The sequence below is a fragment of the Scyliorhinus torazame genome, chromosome 12, assembly GCF_047496885.1.
Source record: "Scyliorhinus torazame isolate Kashiwa2021f chromosome 12, sScyTor2.1, whole genome shotgun sequence".
NCBI classification, from domain to species: Eukaryota; Metazoa; Chordata; class Chondrichthyes; order Carcharhiniformes; family Scyliorhinidae; genus Scyliorhinus; species Scyliorhinus torazame.
In genome coordinates, this window is record NC_092718.1 from 141,323,922 (window position 1) to 141,347,349 (window position 23,428).

The 23,428-nt window shown below is 47.6% G+C and overlaps 1 protein-coding gene across 3 annotated transcripts in view; it reads left to right on the forward strand.

Moving 5' to 3' along the window:
* The window catches only part of LOC140386627 (collagen alpha-1(XXVI) chain-like), a 472,629-nt gene extending 449,606 nt beyond the window's left edge, over positions 1-23,023 (forward strand). For all 3 annotated transcript variants that reach the window (XM_072469109.1, XM_072469110.1, XM_072469111.1), the window contains one exon: positions 15,982-23,023. In XM_072469109.1, coding sequence (XP_072325210.1) covers positions 15,982-16,112 — 131 coding nt within the window. In that variant the 3' untranslated portion in view covers positions 16,113-23,023. The remainder of the gene's footprint in view (positions 1-15,981) is intronic.
* Positions 23,024-23,428: the final 405 nt, after the last annotated feature.

The window sequence follows — 23,428 nt, forward strand, 5'->3', positions numbered from 1 at the left end:
TGCAGCTGACAACAGCCCTCCTTACTATCCACAACTCCACCAATCTTCGTATCGTCTGCAAATTTACTGACCCACCCTTCAACTCCCTCATCCAAGTCATTAATGAAAATCACAAACAGCAGAGGACCCAGAACTGATCCCTGTGGTACTCCACTGGTAACTGGGATCCAGGCTGAATATTTGCTATCCACCACCACTCTCTGACTTCTATCGGTTAGCCAGTTCGTTATCCAACTGGCCAAATTTCCCACTATCCCATGCCTCCTTACTTTCTGCATAAGCCTACCATGGGGAACCTTATCAAATGCCTTACTAAAATCCATGTACACTACATCCACTGCTTTACCTTCATCCACATGCTTGGTCACCTCCTCAAAGAATTCAATAAGACTTGTAAGGCAAGTCCTACCCCTCACAAATCCGTGCTGACTATCCCTAATCAAGCAGTGTCTTTCCAGATGCTCAGAAATCCTATCCTTCAGTACCCTTTCCATGACTTTGCCTACCACCGAAGTAAGACTAACTGGCCTGTAATTCCCAAGGTTATCCCTAGTCCCTTTTTTGAACAGGGGCACAACATTCGCCACTCTCCAATCCCCTGGTACCACCCCTGTTGACAGTGAGGACGAAAGGATCATTGCCAACGGCTCTGCAATTTCAACTCTTGCTTCCCATAGAATCCTTGGATAAATCCCATCAGGCCCGGGGGACTTGTCTATCCTCAAGTTTTTCAAAATGCCCAACACATCTTCCTTCCTAACAAGTATTTCCTCGAGCTTACCAGTCTGTTTCACACTGTCCTCTCCAACAATATCGCCCCTCTCATTTGTAAATACAGAAGAAAAGTACTCGTTCAAGACCTCTCCTATCTCTTCAGACTCTATACACAACCTCCCGCTACTGTCCTTGATCGGACCTACCCTCGCACTAGTCATTCTCAGGGTGGGAGATATAGGAGGGATGTCCAAGGTAGGTTCTTTACTCAGAGAATGGTTAGGATGTGGAATGGACTGCCTGCTGTGATAGTGGAGTCGGACACTTTAGGAAATTTCAAGCGGTTATTGGATAGGCACATGGAGCATACCAGAATGACAGGGAGTGGAATAGCTTGATCTTTGTTTCGGACTATGCTCAGCACAACATCGAGGGCCGAAGGGCATGTTCTGTGCTGTACTGTTCTATATTCTATGTTCCGTTGCCATGTTTCCGGTTTCCCCCGTCTTTAGGTTCGATCTGTCAGTCATTGGGTCCTGTACACAGATGAAGTCCCCCTCCCCATGATTAGCCGGTGCGTCGCTATGTCAGGGATTTCTGCCATGGTCTTCTTGATGAAGCTCGTGTCATCCCAGTTGGGAGCGTACACGTTAACTAGTACTACCAGTGCCCCACCCAGGGTCCCGCTAACCATGACGTACCATCTCCCTGGGTTCTCAACCGTCTTTGCCGCCCTAAACATCGTCCATTTGCTGACCAGTATTGCCACCCCCTGACCCTCGTCCTGTAACAGGAATGGTAGGTCTGTCCCACCCAGCCCTTTCTTACCCGCAGTCGGTCCTGCTCTCTCAGATGCGCCTCTTGAAGGAAGATTATGTCTGCCTTCATATTTCTTAGGTGGATGAGGACTCTGGATCTTTTCACTGGGCCGTTGAGTCCTTACGTTCCAGGTGACTATCCTGGTGGGGGGGGGGGGGGGGCTTCTGCCCCCTCGCTCCTGTGGGATTAACCATATTCACCTGGTGGACGCACCCCTGCCCTCCGGAATTCCCCCTTGTTAGGGGGCCGTCCTGGATGGTCGCTGTCACGGCTCTTTCCATGCGGTCGGGCTTCTGCGCTCCGGGGCTTCCCTCCATCCAGGGGCCCCCCGCCATGGTCGCCTGCTGTGTGGCCACCACGCGGCCCCCTTCCCTTTGGGGTCTCCCTTCGCCCAGAGACCGTACTGGACGGATGCTTGCAGCGATTCCTTGTTCCGAGCGCTTGGTTGCGGCACTCTGTAGCCCTATTGCTGTTCCTTTTCCAGCCTTGTTTGTTCCTCCGTCCCTGTGTTCCGCCCCCCCCCCCCCCATGCCCCTCACCCCCCAGTCCCTCCCTTTCCTCCCCCTTTCTCCCACTCTCCTGTATGTCCCTCCTTTGTCCCTCTTTCCCCTGCTTCTGTCCCCATTTGCCCTTCCGCCTCAGTTGAGTGGTCCCACCCACCCTCTGCCTGGCGCCTTCCCCCCTGTTGGGGACGCGCTGCGGCTCTGCTTTTTTGCATGTCCCCGGTGCTAACTTTCTTGCGAGTGCGGCGACCCCCCTCTGGGGAGTTACTGTCTCGCTTCTCCCCTGCCCAGCCTCGCGTTTTTTTGCCCAATCATCCCCCGTCCTACCCTGCGCTCCCCCTGTTTGCTCTCCCTTCTCCGCTACTCTCGTATCCTTGTGCTGGGGCCTGGTCTCCCACCTATGTCGGTTCGTTGGGTAGCGGTTTGCTTTTTGTTCAGGGTGCGCTTGCCATGTTAGGGGTGGGGGTGGGGGGGCCTTGCATTGCCTCACACACACCCTCCCCGTCGGCACGTTGTTGCTCCTTACCAGGGGCCCTGAGGTACCCTCAATAATGACGCTGAGAGATTAAGCTGTAAAGAAGGCTTTATTAGACTAATAACTATACTACAGCTAGAGACGAGAGCTGACTGTTACAGACCATGAGGCAGCCTTTATGCATGGCTCCCAGATGGGCGGAGCCAGAGGCGGAGTCCCCAGGGTTCCAAGCCCGGTCTTAAAGGGGACATCACCTTACATGATGATAAGGCAGTAACCGTACATCACAGGCCCCGTGTATCTACCCTCGCTGTTGGTTTTCCAGCCCATGTTCTTCGATAAATTTGTTTGCATCGGCGGGGGCTGTAAAGAAGTACTCTCTTTCTTGGCATGTGACCCAGAGTTTCGCTGGGTACAGCATACCAAAGCGCACACTGTTCTTGTGAAGGGCTGCTTTTGCTCTGTTGAATTCGGCCCGTCTCCTGGCGAGGTCTGCCCCAATGTCCTCGTAAATTCTAATGAGGTGTCCTTCCCATCTGGAGGTTCTGTTTTTCCTGGCCCAGCGCAGGATTGTTTCCCTGTCTCTGTACCGGTGCAGTTTGGCTATGACTGCCCTCGGGTGGTCTCCCGCTCTGGGCTTCGGGCGCAGCGACCGGTGCGCTCTGTCCATTTCTGGTGGGTTGGGGAAAGTTTCCCTCCCCACTAAGTTGCCCAGCATCTCGGCCACGTATGCCGTGGGGTTTCTACCATTGACCCCCTCTGGTAGGCCCACTGTCCTGACATTTTGCCTTCTCGAGCGGTTTTCCTGGTCGTCCATTCTGCCCTTCAGGCTCCCCTGCATTGTGCCCAGTCTCGCCACCTCTTTCTCCAGGGCCGTGATCCGGTCGCTCATGTCAGTCACAGCCCTCTCCAGCTCCTTAATGGTAGCCTTTTGGGTTTCCAGTTTCTCCTCCTGGGCTTCCAGTCTCTTCTCTGCTCTGCCCAGGGCGAGCTGCACTGTGGTGATGTGCATCAATGTAAATGCATGTAGGCTAACTAGACACTAGAGGGAGCATCAGAAACATCATACACACACACTCAGCCAATTGATCAGTTAGATAGGAGACGACCAATGGACATTCACGATACACAAGGAGGTGGCACGACCACAGGGGGGCATTACACCAACCCATATATAAAGGACACCGCACACATGATCTGCCTCTTTCCAGTGGAGACAGTCAGTGAGAACAGACACAGGGTTGATTCAATATTATACCCACCACGTGGATTGCAGCAACTGGTTAGTCAGTCTGGGTAGCTATAGTAAGATTAGCAGTAGTGTCGAACCCAAGTAATAGAAGTGTAAATAGTTTAATAAACGTGTTGAAGTTATCTCCACGTTTGAACCTTCCTTTGTCAAGTGCACCACAAGGAAGCCGCTTATGTTACACCGAGAACATAACAAATCATGGTACCAGCAGTGAACTGTTTCAATCCAGATAGCCATACCTCAGTGTACAGTGACAACCAGCAACGATACCCAGGCAAGTGTTCGGGATCCGGGTTCCGCAGCGTGCTTATGTCAGTCGCAGCCCTCTCCAGCTCCTTAATGGTCGCCTTTTGGGTTTCCAGTTTCTCCTCCTGGGCTTCCAGTTTCTTCTCTGCTCTGCCCAGGGCGAGCTGCACCTCTGCCAGGGCCTTGGCCATTGCTGTCTGTACTGCGGCCTCTATGTCTGCTCTGGCCTCTGCCTTGCTTTCTTGCTGGTGTTCCCTCAGCGCCTCGGCAAAGGCTGCCTTCCAGTTCCCGTCTGGCCCAGGGGGAAAAAGCTCCTCTCTGCCCAGTTCTTTTAGTTGCGGCGAGGCTTCCATTCCGCCGCTTCGTGTGCCAATTAGCTCGTCTGAGTGGGCTCGTGTATTGCCCCGTTTTCTCTTGGTGCCCTTTATCCCGCTGCTTTGGCTCCCTTCTGGCATTTTTTTTTCTTTCCCCCTTATTCCCCCCCTTCCCCGCTTTTTTTCTCCCTTCTGAGGAGACTCTTTTCAGGTAGGTTTAGTTTTCTTTTTTGAGAAGCGTGGAAGGAGAGAGGGAGTGTTCTGTCCCTTTAACAGTTTTCATTTTCTAAGTCTTTCTTCTCTTTTGTATTTTTTTCTTTTTTCCTTTATTTCCCCCCCCTTTTTTCCCCCCTCAGAAAGAGGGAGTTTTTGTTTCCTTTTTTTCCCCCTCCCTCCTCACTCACCCTGGAACGAGAGAGAGAGAGAGAGAAAGGCTTCTCAGGCCGATTTGTTCCGCCGCTGCCTGCCTCGTGGTGGTTGCAGCATTGGGGAGGGGCGGGGGGGGGGGGTCGGGCCTCGCTGCTGGCTCGGGCCCCGCTTTGATAGATAGACAGATAGATAGAACATTACAGCGCAGTACAGGCCCTTCGGCCCTCAATGTTGGGCCAACATAGAACATAGAACATAGAACAATACAGCGCAGTACAGGCCCTTCGGCCCACGATGTTGCACCGAAACAAAAGCCATCCAACCTACACTATGCCATTATCATCCATATGTTTATCCAATAAACTTTTAAATGCCCTCAATGTTGGCGAGTTCACCACTGTAGCAGGTAGGGCATTCCACGGCCTCACTACTCTTTGCGTAAAGAACCTACCTCTGACCTCTGTCCTATATCTATTACCCCTCAGTTTAAAGTTATGTCCCCTCGTGCCAGCCATATCCATCCGCGGGAGAAGGCTCTCACTGACCACCCTATCCAACCCCCTGATCATTTTGTATGCCTCTATTAAGTCTCCTCTTAACCTTCTTCTCTCCAACGAAAACAACCTCAAGTCCATCAGCCTTTCCTCATAAGATTTTCCCTCCATACCAGGCAACATCCTGGTAAATCTCCTCTGCACCCGCTCCAAAGCCTCCACGTCCTTCCTATAATGCGGTTACCAGAACTGTACGCAATACTCCAAATGCGGCCGTACCAGAGTTCTGTACAGCTGCAACATGACCTCCCGACTCCGGAACTCAATCCCTCTACCAATAAAGGCCAACACTCCATAGGTCTTCTTCACAACCCTATCAACCTGGGTGGCAACTTTCAGGGATCTATGTACATGGACACCTAGATCCCTCTGCTCATCCACACTTTCAAGAACTTTACCATTAGCCAAATATTCCGCATTCCTGTTATTCCTTCCAAAGTGAATCACCTCATACTTCTCTACATTAAACTCCATTTGCCATCTCTCGGCCCAGCTCTGCAGCTTATCTATATCCCTCTGTAATCTGCTACACCCTTCCACACTATCGACAACACCATCGACTTTACTATCGTCTGCAAATTTACTCACCCACCCTTCTGCGCCTTCCTCTAGGTCATTGATAAAAATGACAAACAGCAACGGCCCCAGAACAGATCCTTGTGGTACTCCACTTGTGACTGTACTCCATTCTGAACATTTCCCATCAACCACCACCCTCTGTCTTCTTTCAGCTAGCCAATTTCTGATCCACATCTCTAAATCACCCTCAATCCCCAGCCTCCGTATTTTTTGCAATAGCCTACCGTGGGGAACCTTATCAAACGCTTTGCTGAAATCCATATACACCACATCAACTGCTCTACCCTCGTCTACCTGTTCAGTCACCTTCTCAAAGAACTCAATAAGGTTTGTGAGGCATGACCTACCCTTCACAAAGCCATGCTGACTATCCCTGATCATATTATTCCTATCTAGATGATTATAAATCTTGTCTCTTATAATCCCCTCCAAGACTTTACCCACTACAGACGTGAGGCTCACCGGCCTATAGTTGCCGGGGTTGTCTCTGCTCCCCTTTTTGAACAAAGGGACCACATTTGCTGTCCTCCAGTCCTCTGGCACTATTCCTGTAGCCACTGTGAAACCACTCTAAAGCCCATCTACACTATTTCTTTATCGTCCATATGTCTATCCAGTGACCATTTGAATGCCCTTAGTGTTGGCGAGTCCACTACTGTTGCAGGCACGGCATTCCAGGCCCTTACTACTCTCTGAGGAAAGAACCTACCTCTGACATCTGTCTTGTATCTATCTCCCCTCGACTTAAAGCTATGTCCCCTCGTGCTAGACATCACCATCCGAGGCAAAAGGCTCTCACTGTCCACACTATCCAATCCTCTGATCATCTTGTATGCCTCAATTAAGTCACCTCTTAACCTTCTCTCTAACGAAAACAGCCTCAAGTCCCTCAGCATTTCCTCATAAGATCTTCCCTCCATACCAGGCAACATTCTGGTAAATCTCCTCTGCACCTTTTCCAATGCTTCCACATCCTTCCTATAATGCGGCGACCAGAATTGCACGCAATACTCCAAATGCGGCCACACCAGAGTTTTGTACAGCTGCAACATGACCGAATGGCTCCGAAACTCAATCCCTCTACCAATAAAAGCTAACACACCGTACACCTTCTTATCAACCCTATCAACCTGGGTGGCAACTTTCAGGGATCTATGTACATGGACACCGAGATCTCTCTGCTCATCCACACTGCCAAGAATCTTACCATTTGCCCAGTACTCTGTCTTCCTGTTATTCCTTCCAAAATGAATCACCTCACACTTTTCTGCATTAAACTCCATTTGCCACCACTCAGCCCAGCGCTGCAGCTTATCTATGTCCCTCTGTAACTTGTAACATCCTTCCGTACTGTCCACAACTCCACCGACTTTAGTATCACCTGCAAATTTACTCACCCATCCTTCTACGTGGATCATTTATCTCATATATCATATATCATGACCTCCAGGTCATTTTAAAAAATGACAAACAGCAGTGGCCCCAAAACAGATCCTTGTGGTACATCATTAGTAACTGAGAGACAGGATCTACAAGCATTTAGAGAGGCAAGGACTGATTCGGGGCAGTCAGCATGGCTTTGTGCGTGGAAAATCATGTCTCACAAATTTGATTGAGTTTTTTGAGGGAGTGACCAAGAAGGTAGATGAGGGCAGTGCAGTAGACGTTGTCTACATGGACTTTAGCAAAGCCTTTGACAAGGTACCGCATGGTAGGTTGTTGCAGAAGGTTAAAGCTCACGGGATCCAGGGTGAGGTTGCCAATTGGATTCAAAATTGGCTGGACGACAGAAGGCAGAGGGTGGTTGTAGAGGGTTGTTTTTCAAACTGGAGGCCTGTGACCAGTGGTGTGCCTCAGGGATCGGTGCTGGGTCCACTGTTATTTGTGATTTATATTAATGATTTGGATGAGAATTTAGGAGGCATGGTTAGTAAGTTTGCAGATGACACCAAGATTGGTGGCACAGTGGATAGTGAAGAAGGTTATCTAGGATTGCAACGGGATCTTGATCAATTAGGCCAGTGGGCCGACGAATGGCAGATGGAGTTTAATTTAGATAAATGTGAGGTGATGCATTTTGGCAGATCGAATCAGGCCAGGACCTACTCAGTTAATGGTATGGCGTTGGGGAGAGTTATAGAACAAAGAGATCTAGGAGTACAGGTTCATAGCTCCTTGAAGGTGGAGTCGCAGGTGGACAGGGTGGTGAAGAAGGCATTCGGCATGCTTGGTTTCATTGGTCAGAACATTGAATATAGGAGTTGGGACGTCTTGTTGAAGTTGTACAAGACATTGGTACGGCCACACTTGGAATACTGTGTGCAGTTCTGGTCACCCTATTATAGAAAGGATATTATTAAACTAGAAAGAGTGCAGAAAAGATTTACTAGGATGTTGCCGGGACTTGATGGTTTGAGTTATAAGGAGAGGCTGGATAGACTGGGACTTTTTTCCCTGGAGCGTAGGAGGCTTAGGGGTGATCTTATAGAGGTCTCTAAAATAATGAGGGGCATAGATAAGGTAGATAGTCAACATCTTTTCCCAAAGGTAGGGGAGTCTAAAACTAGAGGGCATAGGTTTAAGGTGAGAGGGGAGAGATTCAGAAGGGCCCAGAGGGGCAATTTCTTCACTCAGAGGGTAGTGAGTGTCTGGAATGGGCTGCCAGAGGTAGTAGTAGAGGCGGGTACAATTGTGTCTTTCAAAAAGCATTTAGATGGTTACATGGGTAAGATGGGTATCGAGGGTTATGGGCCAAGTGCGGGCAACTGGGACTAGCTTAATGGTAAAAACTGCGCGGCATGGACTGGTTGGGCCGAAGGGCCTGTTTCCATGCTGTAAACTTCTATGATTCTATGATTCTATGGACTCCAGTCTGAACATTTCCCATCAACCACCACCCTTTGTCTTCTTCCAGCTAGCCAATTTCTGATCCAAACTGCTAAATCACCCTGAATCCCAATGCCTCCGTATTTTCTGCAGTAGCCTCCCATGGGGAACGTTATCAAACGCTTTACTGAAATCCATATACACCACATCAACTGCTTTACCCTCATCCACCTATTTGGTCACCTTCTCAAAGAACGCAATAAGGTTTGTGAGGCACGACCTACCCTTCACAAAACCGTGTTGACTATCTCTAATCAAATTATTCCTTTCCAGATGATTATACATCCTATCTCTTATAAACCTTTCCAAGATTTTTCCCACAACAGAAGTAAGGCTCACTGGTCTATAGTTACCGGGGTTGTCTCTACTCCCGTTCTTGAACAAGGGGACAACATTTGCTATCCTCCAGTCTTCTGGCACTATTCCTGGAGACAAAGGTGACTTAAAGATCAAAGCCAAAGGCTCAGCAATCTCCTCCCTGGCTTCCCAGAGAATCCTAGGATAAATCCCATCTGGCCCAGGGGACTTAACTATTTTCACACTTTCCAGAATTGCGAACACCTCCTCCTTATGAACCTCAAGCCCTTCTAGTCTAGTAGCCTGAATGTCAGTATTCTCCTCGACAACATTGTCTTTTTCCTGTGTGAATATTGACGAAAAATATTCATTTAGCACCTCTGCTATCTCCTCGGACTCCAAGCACAACTTCCCACTACTGTCCTTGACTGGCCCTACTCTTACCCTAGTCATTCGTTTATTCCTGACATATCTATAGAAAGCTTTAGGGTTATCCTTGATCCTACCTGCCAAAGATTTCTCATGTCCCCTCCTGGCTCTTCTTAGCTCTCTCTTTAGGTCCTTCCTAGCTAATTTGTAACTCTCGAGCGCCCTAACTGAACCTTCATGTCTCATCTTTACATAAGCCTCCTTCTTCCTCTTGACAAGTGTTTCGACTGCTTTAGTAAACCACGGTTCCCTTGCTCGACCACTTCCTCCCTGCCTGACAGGTACATACTTATCAAGGACACGCAGTAGCTGTTCCTTGAACAAGTGCCACATTTCCATTGTGCCCATCCCCTGCAGTTTTCCTTTCCATCCGATGCATCCTAAGTCTTGCCTCATCGCATCATAATTGCCTTTCCCCCAGATATAACTCTTGCCCTGCGGTATATACCTATCCCTTTCCATCACTAAAGTACACGTAATCGAATTGTGGTCACAGTCACCAAAGTGCTCACTGACCTCCAAATCCAACACCTGGCCTGGTTCATTACCCAGTACCAAATCCAATATTGCCTCACCTCTCGTTGGCCTATCTACACACTGTGTCAGGAAACCCTCCTGCACACATTGGACAAAAACGGACCCATCTAAAGTACTCGAACTATAGCGTTTCCAGTCAATATTTGGGAAGTTCAAGTCCCCCATAACAACTACCCTGTTGCTTTCGCTCCTATCCAGAATCATCTGTGCAATCCTTTCCTCTACATCGCTGGAACTTTTCGGAGGCCTATAGAAAACCCCTAACAGGGTTGCCTCTCCTTTCCTGTTTCTAACCTCAGCCCATACTACCTCAGTAGACGAGTCCTCATCAAACGTCCTTTCTGCGACCGTAATATTGTCCTTGACTAACAATGCCACCCCTCCCCCTCATTTACCACCTTTCCTGAGCTTACTGAAATATCTAAACCCTGGCACCTGCAACAACCATTCATGTCCCTGCTCTATCCATGTCTCTGAAATGGCCACAACATCGAAGTCCCAGGTACCAACCCATGCCGCAAGTTCACCCACCTTGTGCCATTTCGGAGACATGGATAGAGCAGGGACAGGAATGGATGTTGCAGGTTCCGGGGTTTAGGTGTTTTAGTAAGCTCAGAGAAGGAGGCAAAAGAAGGGGAGGCGTGACGCTGCTAGTCAAGAGCAGTATTACGGTGGCGGAGAGGATGCTAGATGGGGACTCATCTTCCGAGGTAGTATGGGCTGAGGTTAGAACCAGGAAAGGAGAGGTCACCCTGTTGGGAGTTTTCTATAGGCCTCCAAATAGTTATAGGGATGTAGAGGAAAGGATGGCGAGGATGATTCTGGATAAGAGCGAAAGTAACAGTGTAGTTATTATGGGAGACTTTAACTTTCCAAATATTGACTGGAAAAGATATAGTTCGAGTACATTAGATAGGTCGTTTTTTGTACAATGTGTGCAGGAGGGTTTCCTGACACAATATGTTGACAGGCCAACAAGAGGCGAGGCCACGTTGGATTTGGTTTTGGGTAATGAACCAGGCCAGGTGTTGGATTTGGAGGTAGGAGAGCACTTTGGGGACAGTGACCACAATTCGGTGACGTTTACGTTAGTGATGGAAAGGGATAAGTATACACCGCAGGGCAAGAGTTATAGCTGGGGGAAGGGCAATTATGATGCCATTAGACGTGACTTGGGGGGGATAGGTTGGAGAAGTAGGCTGCAAGTGTTGGGCACGCTGGATAAGTGGAGCTTATTCAAGGAACAGCTACTGCGTGTTCTTGATAAGTACGTACCGGTCAGGCAGGGAGGAAGGCGTAGAGCGAGGGAACCGTGGTTTACCAAAGAAGTGGAATCTCTTGTTAAGAGGAAGAAGGAGGCCTATGTGAAGATGAGGTGTGAAGTTTCAGTTGGGGCGCTTGATAGTTACAAGGTAGCGAGGAAGGATCTAAAGAGAGAGCTAAGACGAGCAAGGAGGGGACATGAGAAGTATTTGGCAGGTAGGATCAAGGAAAACCCAAAAGCTTTCTATAGGTATGTCAGGAATAAGCGAATGACTAGGGTAAGAGTACGGCCAGTCAAGGACAGGGATGGGAAGTTGTGTGTGGAGTTTGAAGAGATAGGCGAGATACTAAATGATTATTGTTCGTCAGTATTCACTCAGGAAAAAGATAATGTTGTGGAGGAGAATGCTGAGACCCAGGCTATTAGAATAGATGGCATTGAGGTACGTAGGGAAGAGGTGTTGGCAATTCTGGACAGGCTGAAAATAGATAAGTCCCCGGGGATTTATCCTAGGATTCTCTGGGAGGCCAGGGAAGAGATTGCTGGGCCTTTGGCTTTGATTTTTATGTCATCATTGGCGACAGGAATAGTGCCAGAGGACTGGAGGACAGCAAATGTGGTCCCTTTGTTCTAAAGAGGAGTAGAGACAACCCCGGCAACTATAGACCAGTGAGCCTCACGTCTGTAGTGGGTAAAGTCTTGGAGGGGATTATAAGAGACAAGATTTATAATCATCTAGATAGGAATAATATGATCAGGGATAGTCAGCATGGCTTTGTGAAGGGTAGGTCATGCCTCACATACCTTATCGAGTTCTTTGAGAAGGTGACTGAGCAGGTAGACGAGGGTAGAGCAGTTGATGTGGTGTATATGGATTTCAGTAAAGCATTTGATAAGGTTCCCCACGGTAGGCTATTGCAGAAAATACGGAGGCTGGGGATTGAGGGTGATTTAGAGATGTGGATCAGAAATTGGCTAGCTGAAAGAAGACAGAGGGTGGTGGTTGATGGGAAATGTTCAGAATGGAGTTCAGTTACAAGTGGCGTACCACAAGGATCTGTTCTGGGGCCGTTGCTGTTTGTCATTTTTATCAATGACCTAGAGGAAGGCGCAGAAGGGTGGGTGAGTACATTTGCAGACGACACTAAAGTCGGTGGTGTTGTCGACAGTGTGGAAGGATGTAGCAGGTTACAGAGGGACATAGATAAGCTGCAGAGCTGGGCTGAGAGGTGGCAAATGGAGTTTAATGTAGAGAAGTGTGAGGTGATTCACTTTGGAAGGAATAACAGGAATGCGGAATATTTGGCTAATGGTAAAGTTCTTGAAAGTGTGGATGAGCAGAGGGATCTAGGTGTCCATGTACATAGATCCCTGAAAGTTGCCACCCAGGTTGATAGGGTTGTGAAGAAGGCCTATAGAGTGTTGGCCTTTATTGGTAGAGGGATTGAGTTCCGGAGTCATGAGGTCATGTTGCAGCTGCACAAAACTCTGGTACGGCTGCATTTGGAGTATTGCGTACAGTTCTGGTCACCGCATTATAGGAAGGACGTCGAGGCTTTGGAGCGGGTGCAGAGGAGATTTACCTGGTGATGTTGCCTGGTATGGAGGGAAAATCTTATGAGGAAAGGCTGATGGAATTGAGGTTGTTTTCGTTGGAGAGAAGAAGGTTAAGAGGAGACTTAATAGAGGCATACAAAATGATCAGGGGGTTAGATAGGGTGGACAGTGAGAGCCTTCTCCCCCGGATGGAAATGGCTGGCACGAGGGGGACATAGCTTTAAACTGAGGGGAAAAAGATATAGGACAGAGGTCAGAGGTAGGTTCTTTACGCAAAGAGCGGTGAGGCCGTGGAATGCCCTACCTGCAACAGTAGTGAACTCACCAACATTGAGGGCATTTAAAAGTTTATTGGATAAGCATATGGATGATAAGGGCATAGTGTAGATTAGATGGCTTTTGTTTCGGTGCAACATCGTGGGCCGAAGGGCCTGTACTGCGCTGTATCGTTCTATGTTATTCCGGATGCTCCTGGCATTGAAGAAGACACACTTTAAACTATCTTCCTGCCTGCCGGTACACTCCTGCAACTTTGAAACCTTACTCATGACCTCACTACTCTCAACCTCCTGTATACTGGAGCTCCACTTCAGGTTCCCAAGCCCCTGCTGAACTAGTTTAAACCCTCCCGAAGAGCATTAGCAAATTTCCCCCCCAGGATGTTGGTACCCCTCTGGTCTAGGTGTAGACCATCCCGTTTGTAGAGGTCCCACTGACCCCAGAATGAGCCCCAATTATCCAGAAATCTGAAACCCTCCCTCCTGCACCATCCCTGTAGCCACATGTTCAACTCCTCGCTCTCCCTATTCCTCGTCTCGCTATCACGTGGCACGGATAACAACCCAGAGATAATAACTCTGTTTGTCCTAGATCTAAGTTTCCACTCTAGCTCCCTGAATTCCTGCCTTACATCCCTATCCCTTTTCCTACCTATGCTGTTGGTACCTATGTGGACTACGACTTGGGGCTGCTCCCCCTTAAGGATCCCGAAAACACGATCCGAGACATCACGCACCCTGGCACCTGGGAGGCAACACACCAACCGCGAGTCTCTCTCGTTCCCACAGAATCTCTTATCTATCCCCCTAACTATGGAGTCTCCAATGACTAATGCTCTACTCCTCTCCCCCTTTCCCTTCTGAGCAACAGGGACAGACTCTGTGCCAGAGACCTGTACCCCATGGCTTACCCCTGGTAAGTCCCTCCCCCCCCAACAGTATCCAAAGCGGTATACTTGTTACTAAGGGGAACGACCACAGGGGATCCCTTTACTGACTGCTTCCTCCCAGCCCCTCTCACCGTCACCCATCTACCTTTATTCTTTGGAGTAACTACATCCCTGAAGCTTCTATCTATGACCAACTCTGCCTCCCGAATGATCCGAAGTTCATCCAGCTCCAGCTCCAGTTCCCTAACGCGGTTTCTGAGGAGCTGTAGGTGGGTGCACTTCCCACAGATGAAATCAGCAGGGACACTGTCGGCGTCACTCACCTCAAACATTCTGCACTGCCTTCCCTGCCATTCCCTCTAGATTAAAAAAAAGAAAGAAAGAGCTTACCTGTTATTCACTCCCCTTCTCAGCAAGCACTCACTCAGCAACCTCTGCGCCTCGCACCTGAGGGCAAAGAAAAGAAAAGCTACTTACCAGTCACAGCCAATCACTTACCTGCAGGCTGTAACATCACGGTTCAACTTCTTTTTACTTCTACCTGCACTCGAGCCTTCCTCTTGATCTTTACAGTGGTTGTTTTTTTTTGGGTTAGAGGAGGGGGTAGGGAGGGAAACACTGAAGAAGTGTTTTGGGTTTAAGTGTCACTTGACAACAGCTCCGCCACAAACCACCTTCAAGTTAGGGTGAGCACATGGACGTATGCAAATTTCCCCCACAACAGTCAATCAGCAGCTATGCTCTACTGCCCTCTGCTGGATGCTTGTCTTCACTTGAACAGCTAGGGTCTCTTGCTCAGGTACACCTCTAAGTTAGGGTGAGCACACGGACGTATGCAAATCTCCCCCGCAACAGCCAATCAGCAGCTCCGCTCTACTGCTTGTCTTCACTTGAACAGCTTTGGCTCAGGCCGCCGCTCTTCCTGCCCCACGCTTCGTTGCCCCGCTTTGTTGTCCCGTGCCCCATTGCCGCCCGCGTTCTGCTGTGCGGGGGGGGGGTGCTCGGTCGGGCTGACTCACAGGCCCGCGCTCCACTGTGTCGTCTCCGTTCGGGGGGCGGGGGAGGCGTGACTCTCTCCGGTTGCTTCCTGGTCTCCGGTCCCCGGCTCCTCCCGCATGCCTTTCCTCCCTCCGGCTCCCTGCGGCCTCCTCTCCTTCTCCCCGGGGAGGCTCTCCGTTCCCGAGCGCCCGGGTTTCCGGTCCATCTCCGCCTCGGAGTTCGGGTGGTTCCTCTTCTTTCTCTCCCGCCGTGCGGGGGCCCAGTCGGCCTGGCTCGCGCACCCGGTTGCGCGTTCTTCATGGGGGGAACGGGACGCGATTATGTTCCCCCCCTCCGGAGCTCCTCTGTGTGCGACTGCTCCCCGCCGCCGCCGGAAGTCGAATCGCATGACCGATCTGTCCTCAGTCACCTCCATAACTTTCAGGGCCTGTTCCTCACAGGGTGTGAGGACTCTGAATTCCCCATGTGGGAGAGACTAGAAATAGAGACACAGTTTAAAAATAAGGGTCCCATTTAATGTAAATGAAAAGAGATTGTTTCTTTCAGAGGGTTGTTTGTCTGTGGAACTCTCTTCCTCTGAGAGCATTAGTGGCTGGCTCACTGAATATATTTAAGGCTGGATTTGATAGATTCTTGATTGACGAGGGAGTCAAAGGGGGTATGCAAGAAAGTAGAGTTGAGGCCGCAGTCAGATCAACCATGAACTTATAAAATGGAGAAGCTGGTTTGAAGGGCCGAATGGACTACTCCTCCTAATTTGCATGTTTGTAACAAAATAGGCTTAATGGGCTGAATGGAAATAGTATTTATTGGCCAATCTGGGAATCACAATTTCCTCAGCACCCACTCCGGGAATTTATATTGCGTGATGAATACACCCTCAGAACATGGGAAGAGCATGTCAAATGGGCCAATGTGAAATTTAAACAAAAGATATTGGAAATACACAAATGTACCGCATTGAAACCCAGGGCGATGATTAGTGTTGCCTCACAAATTACCCAATGCTATTTTTGCAGATGCAGCTACCTCCGCAACACTGGAATCTGGATCAGGATTTGAAGCCTTGCTGCCGAAAGGAAAGATCAAGAGGGAAGAACATCGCACACTTTCTGCACTGCTGGCTGGCCAGGAACAGAAGCAGAATTAGAGGCAGAAAGGGAAGGGAAGGACAGAGGCTGGAGAAACTATAGGAATATATGCTTATCTGATGGTTAAAGGTGCAGCATTGGTTGGCCTACACTGACTTGAGAGACCGCATTGAATTGACTTCTAAAGGGGAGTTCAAAAAGCCAAAACACAGCAGATGCTGCCAAAACAAAAAATGCTGTCAACACTCGGTGGGTTACATAGAACATAGAAAAATACAGCACAGAACAGGCCCTTCGGCCCACGATGTTGTGCAGAACCTTTGTCCTAGATTAATCATAGATTATCATAGAATTTACAGTGCAGAAGGAGGCCATTCGGCCCATCGAGTCTGCACCGGCTCTTGGAAAGAGCACCCTACCCAAGGTCAACATCTCCACTCTATCCCCATAACCCAGTAGCCCCACCCAACACTAAGGGCAATTTTGGACACGAAGGGCAATTTATCACGGCCAATCCACCTAACCTGCACATCTTTGGACTGTGGAAGGAAACCGGAGCACCTAGAAGAAACCCATGCACACACGGGGAGGATGTGCAGACTCCGCACAGACAGTGACCCAAGCCGGAATCGAACCTGGGACCCTGGAGCTGTGAGGCAATTGTGCTATCCACAATGCTACCGTGCTGCCCTTAAGAACAAATTAATCTACACTATATCATTCTACCGTAATCCATGTACCTATCCAATAGCTGCTTGAAGGTCCCTAATGTTTCCGACTCAACTACTTCCACAGGCAGTGCATTCCATGCCCCCACTACTCTCTGGGTAAAGAACTTACCTCTGACATCCCCCCTATATCTTCCACCATTCACCTTAAATTTATGTCCCCTTGTAATGGTTTGTTCCACCCGGGGGAAAAGTCTCTGACTGTCTACTCTATCTATTCCCCTGATCATCTTATAAACCTCTAGCAAGTCGCCCCTCATCCTTCTCCGTTCTAATGAGAAAATGCCTAGAAACCTCAACCTTTTCTCGTAAGACCTACTCTCCATTCCAGGCAACATCCTGGTAAATCTCCTTTGCACCTTTTCCAAAGCTTCCACATCCTTCCTAAAATGAGGTGACCAGAACTGTACACAGTACTCCAAATGTGGCCTTACCAAAGTTTTGTACAGCTGCATCATCACCTCACGGCTCTTAAATTCAATCCCTCTGTTAATGAACATTAGCACACCATAGGCCTTCTTCACAGCTCCATTCACTTGAGTGGCAACTTTCAAAGATGTATGAACATAGATCCCAAGATCCCAAGGGTAGCAAGGATAATCCAGGGAACTACAGGCCGGTGAGCCTTACTTCAGTGGTAGGGAAATTACTGGAGAGAATTCTTCGAGACAGGATCTACTCCCATTTGGAAGCAAATGGACGTATTAGTGAGAGGCAGCATGGTTTTGTGAAGGGGAGGTCGTGTCTCGCTAACTTGATAGAGTTTTTCGAGGAGGTCACTAAGATGATTGATGCAGGTAGGGCAGTGGATGTTGTCTATATGGACTTCAGTAAGGCCTTTGACAAGGTCCCTCATGGTAGACTAGTATCAAAGGTGAAGTCACACGGGATCAGGGGTGAGCTGGCAAGGTGGATACAGAACTGGCTAGGTCATAGAAGGCAGAGAGTAGCAATGGAAGGATGCTTTTCGAGTTGGAGGGCTGTGACCAGTGGTGTTCCACAGGGATCAGTGCTGGGACCTTTGCTCTTTATAGTATATATAAATGATTTGGAGGAAAATGTAACTGGTCTGATTAGTAAGTTTGCAGACGACACAAAGGTTGGTGGAATTGCGGATAGCGATGAGGACTGTCAGAGGATACAGCAGGATTTAGATTGTTTGGAGACTTGGGCGGAGAGATGGCAGATGGAGTTTAATCTGGACAAATGTGAGGTAATGCATTTTGGAAGGTCTAATGCAGATAGGGAATATACAGTGAATGGTAGAACCCTCAAGAGTATTGAAAGTCAAAGAGATCTAGGAGTACAGGTCCACAGGTCACTGAAAGGGGCAACACAGGTGGAGAAGATAGTCAAGAAGGCATACGGCATGCTTGCCTTCATTGGCCGGGGCATTGAGTATAAGAATTGGCAAGTCATGTTGCAGCCGTATAGAACCTTAGTTAGGCCACACTTGGAGTATAGTGTTCAATTCTGGTCGCCACACTACCAGAAGGATTAAAGCTTTAGAGAGGGTGCAGAAGAGATTTACCAGAATGTTGCCTGGTATGGCGAGCATTAGCTATGAGGAGCGGTTGAATAGTTGGTTTGTTCTCACTGGAACGAAGGAGGTTGAGGGGCGACCTGATAGAGGTCTACAAAATTATGACGGACATAGACAGAGTGGATAGTCAGAGGCTTTTCCCCGGGGTAGAGGGGTCAATTACTAGGGGGCATAGGTTTAAGGTGAGAGGGGCAAGGTTTAGAGTAGATGTACGAGGCAAGTTTTGTACGCAGAGGGTAGTGGGTGCCTGGAACTCGCTACCGGAGGAGGTGGTGGAAGTAGGGACGATAGTGACATTTAAGGGGCATCTTGACAAATACATGAATAGGATGGGAATAGAGGGATACGGACCCAGGAAGTGTAGAAGATTGTAGTTTAGTCGGGCAGCATGGTCGGCACGGGCTTGGAGGGCCGAAGGGCCTGTTCCTGTGCTGTACATTTCTTTTTTCTTTGTTATCTCTCTGTTCCTCCACATTTCTAAGAACTCTACCGTTAACCCTGTATTCCGCATTCATATTTGTCCTTCCAAAATGGACAACCTCACACTTTTCAGGGTTAAACTCCATCTGCCACTTCTCAGCCCAGCTCTGCATCCTATCTATGTCTCTTTGCAGCTGACAACAGCCCTCCTCACTATCCACAACTCCACCAATCTTCGTATCGTCTGCAAATTTACTGACCCACCCTTCAACTCCCTCATCCAAGTCATTAATGAAAATCACAAACAGCAGAGGACCCAGAACTGATCCCTACGGTACGCCACTGGTAACTGGGATCCAGGCTGAATATTTGCCATCCACCACCACTCTCTGACTTCTATCGGTTAGCCAGTTCGTTATCCAACTGGCCAAATTTCCCACTATCCCATGCCTCCTTACTTTCTGCATAAGCCTACCATGGGGAACCTGATCAAATGCCTTACTAAAATCCATGTACACTACATCCACTGCTTTACCTTCATCCACATGCTCCCCCTTTCTCCCACTCTCCTGTATGTCCCTCCTTTGTCCCTCTTTCCCCTGCTTCTGTCCCCATTTGCCCTTCCGCCTCAGTTGAGTGGTCCCACCCACCCTCTGCCTGGCGCCTTACTAAAATCCATGTACACTACATCCACTGCTGTACCTTCATCCACATGCTTGGTCACCTCCTCAAAGAATTCAATAAGACTTGTAAGGCAAGACCTACCCCTCACAAATCCGTGCTGACTATCCCTAATCAAGCAGTGTCTTTCCAGATGCTCAGAAATCCTATCCTTCAGTACCCTTTCCATGACTTTGCCTCCCACCGAAGTAAGACTAACTGGCCTGTAATTTCCAGGGTTATCCCTAGTCCCTTTTTTGAACAGGGGCACGACATTCGCCACTCTCCAATCCCCTGGTACCACCCCTGTTGACAGTGAGGACGAAAAGATCATTGGTTACTATCTCTGATGGGAGCAAAGAAGTTAACGTTTTGTCAGCTTCCAGATTCAATGAGGGCTTCGCATCTTAAACCTGAGGTCATCCCTTCACTCAAAGCTAACTGACCTTTATTTTCTGACTTATGTTTTTTGCCTCAAACACGCCTGCGTTCCAGAAGTGTTCCAGAATAGCTGACTTATGGCAGACTGTTTCAGGAGGAAGGCTGTAAGTTGTAAAGTTCTGTGAATGAACAACACTGGTCTATCTTCAATATAAATTCTCCTGTGTATCATTTCATTGTAACTGGTTTTAGCTATTCATTAAGCATCCTTAGATGATGTGGCCAAGATGAGTGGTGTGGGGTAATCTGCTCATTGTGTTTTCAATTGTAACATATCTGGAATCATAGAATTCCTACAGTGCAGAAGGAGGCCATTCAGTCCATCAAGTCTGCAATGACCCTATGAATGAGCACCCAACCCAGGTCCATTCCTCCGCCCCATCCCTGTAACCCCACCTATACAGCCCTGGCCACTACAGGACAATTTCACATGAACAGTCCACCTAACCTGCACACCTTTGCACTGTGGGAGGAACCCGGAGGAAACCCACGTAGACACGGGGAGAATATGCAAACTCCACCCAGTGTCCCAAGGCTGAATTGAACCTAGGTCCCTGGTGCTGTGAGGCAGCAATGCCACCATGCCGCCCTGTTTAGAATGTGTTTAGAATGTCTTCATATTTCACTTAAATAACAAAATAAATCCTCAACTTATTTACAAGAGAATTTGCATCCACTGCTGGGTTGAGAAAGGAGTTAAAACAGTGTGATGTACAGAACAGTTGATCAGCAGACCAGTTGTCCGAATGGATGTTTTGTGTTTGTTCGGCTAACTGGATCAAAGACCCTTTTCTATTGACTTCTCCATAAACCACCTACAGATCACATTCCTTTAAGCATGTAGCAGTGCTATCACAGCATCAGCCTCCGTGTTTAATTTACAATCGTAATAAGCAGTGCATGAGGAGTTCAAACCAAATAATCGGATTAAAATTCAAATTAAAAATGTGTCACTTGCAACATATACTTGCCAGGGTGAGAGCAAAGGTTCAAAAATCCAAAACCCAACAAAAATGGGCTGGTGTTGCCTCAAGTCATGGATCCACCCAACTGCTAAATGTTGGGGGTTTCGGGGATCCGGCTGCACCGAATAATATTGACACTGTCTACAGTGAAATACAGCCTGTGGATCAGGTATCTTCAGACATTCCTACTCATGTACATCTTTCTGATCCAAACTTCACTTCTCATGTCTGTGGCCCAGACTTGTTTGACCTTGTTCATCCTCTTCCTCTGCATAGTAGACAGAGAGAGGGGAATTTCCATGCAATGAACAGAGTTACAAACAAAACTCAGTTCAAATGTAGAATGAAAATACAACTAGGCACACATTGTAAACTTTACTTTCAAATACTCAGGTTAAAAGCAAGAGGAGATCCCGATAATGAGAATAGGTATTAGCTGAGATAGTGTCCTGGCGAGAATCCAGCGAAATTGCCAATGTGATCTTAAGCACATGTTCACAATCGAACACTCTAGCTAGGATTTTCAAGATCCACTTGATAACCTTTCTTTTTTAATTACTTTTTTTCCATACAATGGGCAATTTAGTGTGGCCAATCCACCTACCCCGCAGATCTTTGGGTTGTGGGATGTGATACTCACCCACGCAGACACAAGGAGAATGTGCAAACTCCACAGGGACAGTGACCCGGGGCCAGGATCGATCCCGGGTCCTCTGGGCGTGAGGCAGTAGTGCTAAGCATTGTGCCGCCCAACCTGATTAGAAACTTGTGTGGATGAGAAAGTAGGTGGCTATCTGGACATTCCACCCACATTAGTACTCTATCCCATCAGCAAAGCCCACCAGGGTATTTTCTTAATTTCTTTAGTATCAAGATAAAATTGTACCTAATTTTTTCTCGTGGATGGAGAACACAAGGTTTTCAATTTGTCCAAAGTAGATCAACAGAATAAAATGCTGCACTTTTAAACAGATCTTTCCATTAAAACCTAAACACCAAGGACTGGATTCTCCAACCCGCCGTGCCACTTTTCTGCCCGTTACGCTGGCCGGTCAATGGGGTTTTCCATTGTGGGGCAGCCCCACGCCGTCGGGAAACCCCTGGGCACCGGCAAAATGGAGAATCCCACCCCCAATATTTGGAAAGATGTTTTCTGATCATATAGAAGAAAATGTTTCCCTGTTTTCGACTGAAAATTATATTGTTTAAACCTTTTTAATTCAATCAGGTGTTATATCACTATGAATCCTCATATACAATCCTTATATTACATGCTTTAACAGCTGGTGTGTATTTGGAAAATTTAAAATATATATACAATATTATAGATGTAGGTTTGCATTAGTCTTTTGCAGTTTAATTTTCTTTATAATTAGCTCATATTTTTTAGGTGTAATTACAAGTACAACACAATCCAATGTAACCGATATTAAGAAACTTCAATATAGCGAGTCCCATGTGCAGGTTAATGTATAGACCATCTGTAGGCTTTATGGTTGACACATGGGGATTATTAGACATTGATTTATTGCACAAAACTTCCCGAAGTTGGGGTGAATTGGGGTGAAATGTCACTTAGAGAAATGACAGAATGGAATATAGAAGATGTGCCAATGAGGTTTCACTCCATTCTGTTTCACCTGGAATTGCTTGATATCGACAACCGTGCCTAAATGCAAAAAATTCAAAAAACTTTCCAGCAAAGTCCCTCCCATTGATATATGCAAAATCTAACTAAAAATATAAAGTAACTTTTACAGATGTCCATCCAGATGTGTTGATCTTTGCCCCTATTGTATGTGTTGATCCATAACCAGTTTTATAATGTATTTTAAATGGATCGTTAAAATGTATTTTAAATGCATTAAATTCCCACGACAAGCAGTATTCAGTATGCATATTTGGTTTGCTGATCATTCTCTGTACTTATGTAGTATTAATTTCATTTATATATACACTGTTACATTATTATCTATGTCTGGTTGGAGATGTAGGAGACCTTGTCAACCATTGTGGTTTGTAAACAACACCCACATATATTGCACTGAGGTTGTTTAACATGGTAATGTTCAGCAATGCAACTACCATATTTCTTATCTAGATTTCCTGATGGATTTTTTAACAAGCCACAAAATTAAAGATATTTCTAATCATTCTGCTGCTGGCATTGAAGTAAGGTGGTTTAATGTTTACATTAAATGGCTGATGACGTATGGCTGATGTTGTTTATGGGATCTTCCGGTGTACAAATTGACTGCTGCGTATAAATGACATGAGCACGACTGCATTTCCTATCAAATTTGTTGCCTGTGATGTACATCGCAATGTCTTCAGGGTGCTGTATAAATGCTCACTGATTGTCTACAATGATTCTCCCGCAGTCACAGTGACTGGCATTTTCTTTCTTCCATCTAATCTGGACCCACTTCTAAAGAACAAAGAACAAAAAAAATACACCACGGAAACAGGCCCTTCGGTCCTCTAAGCCTGTGCCAACCATACTGCCCATCTAACCTAAAACCTTACACACTTCCATGGTCCGTATCTCTCTTATCCCTACTTATCATGTATCCCTCTTATCATGTATTTGTCAAGCCATCACTACCTGCTTCCACCAC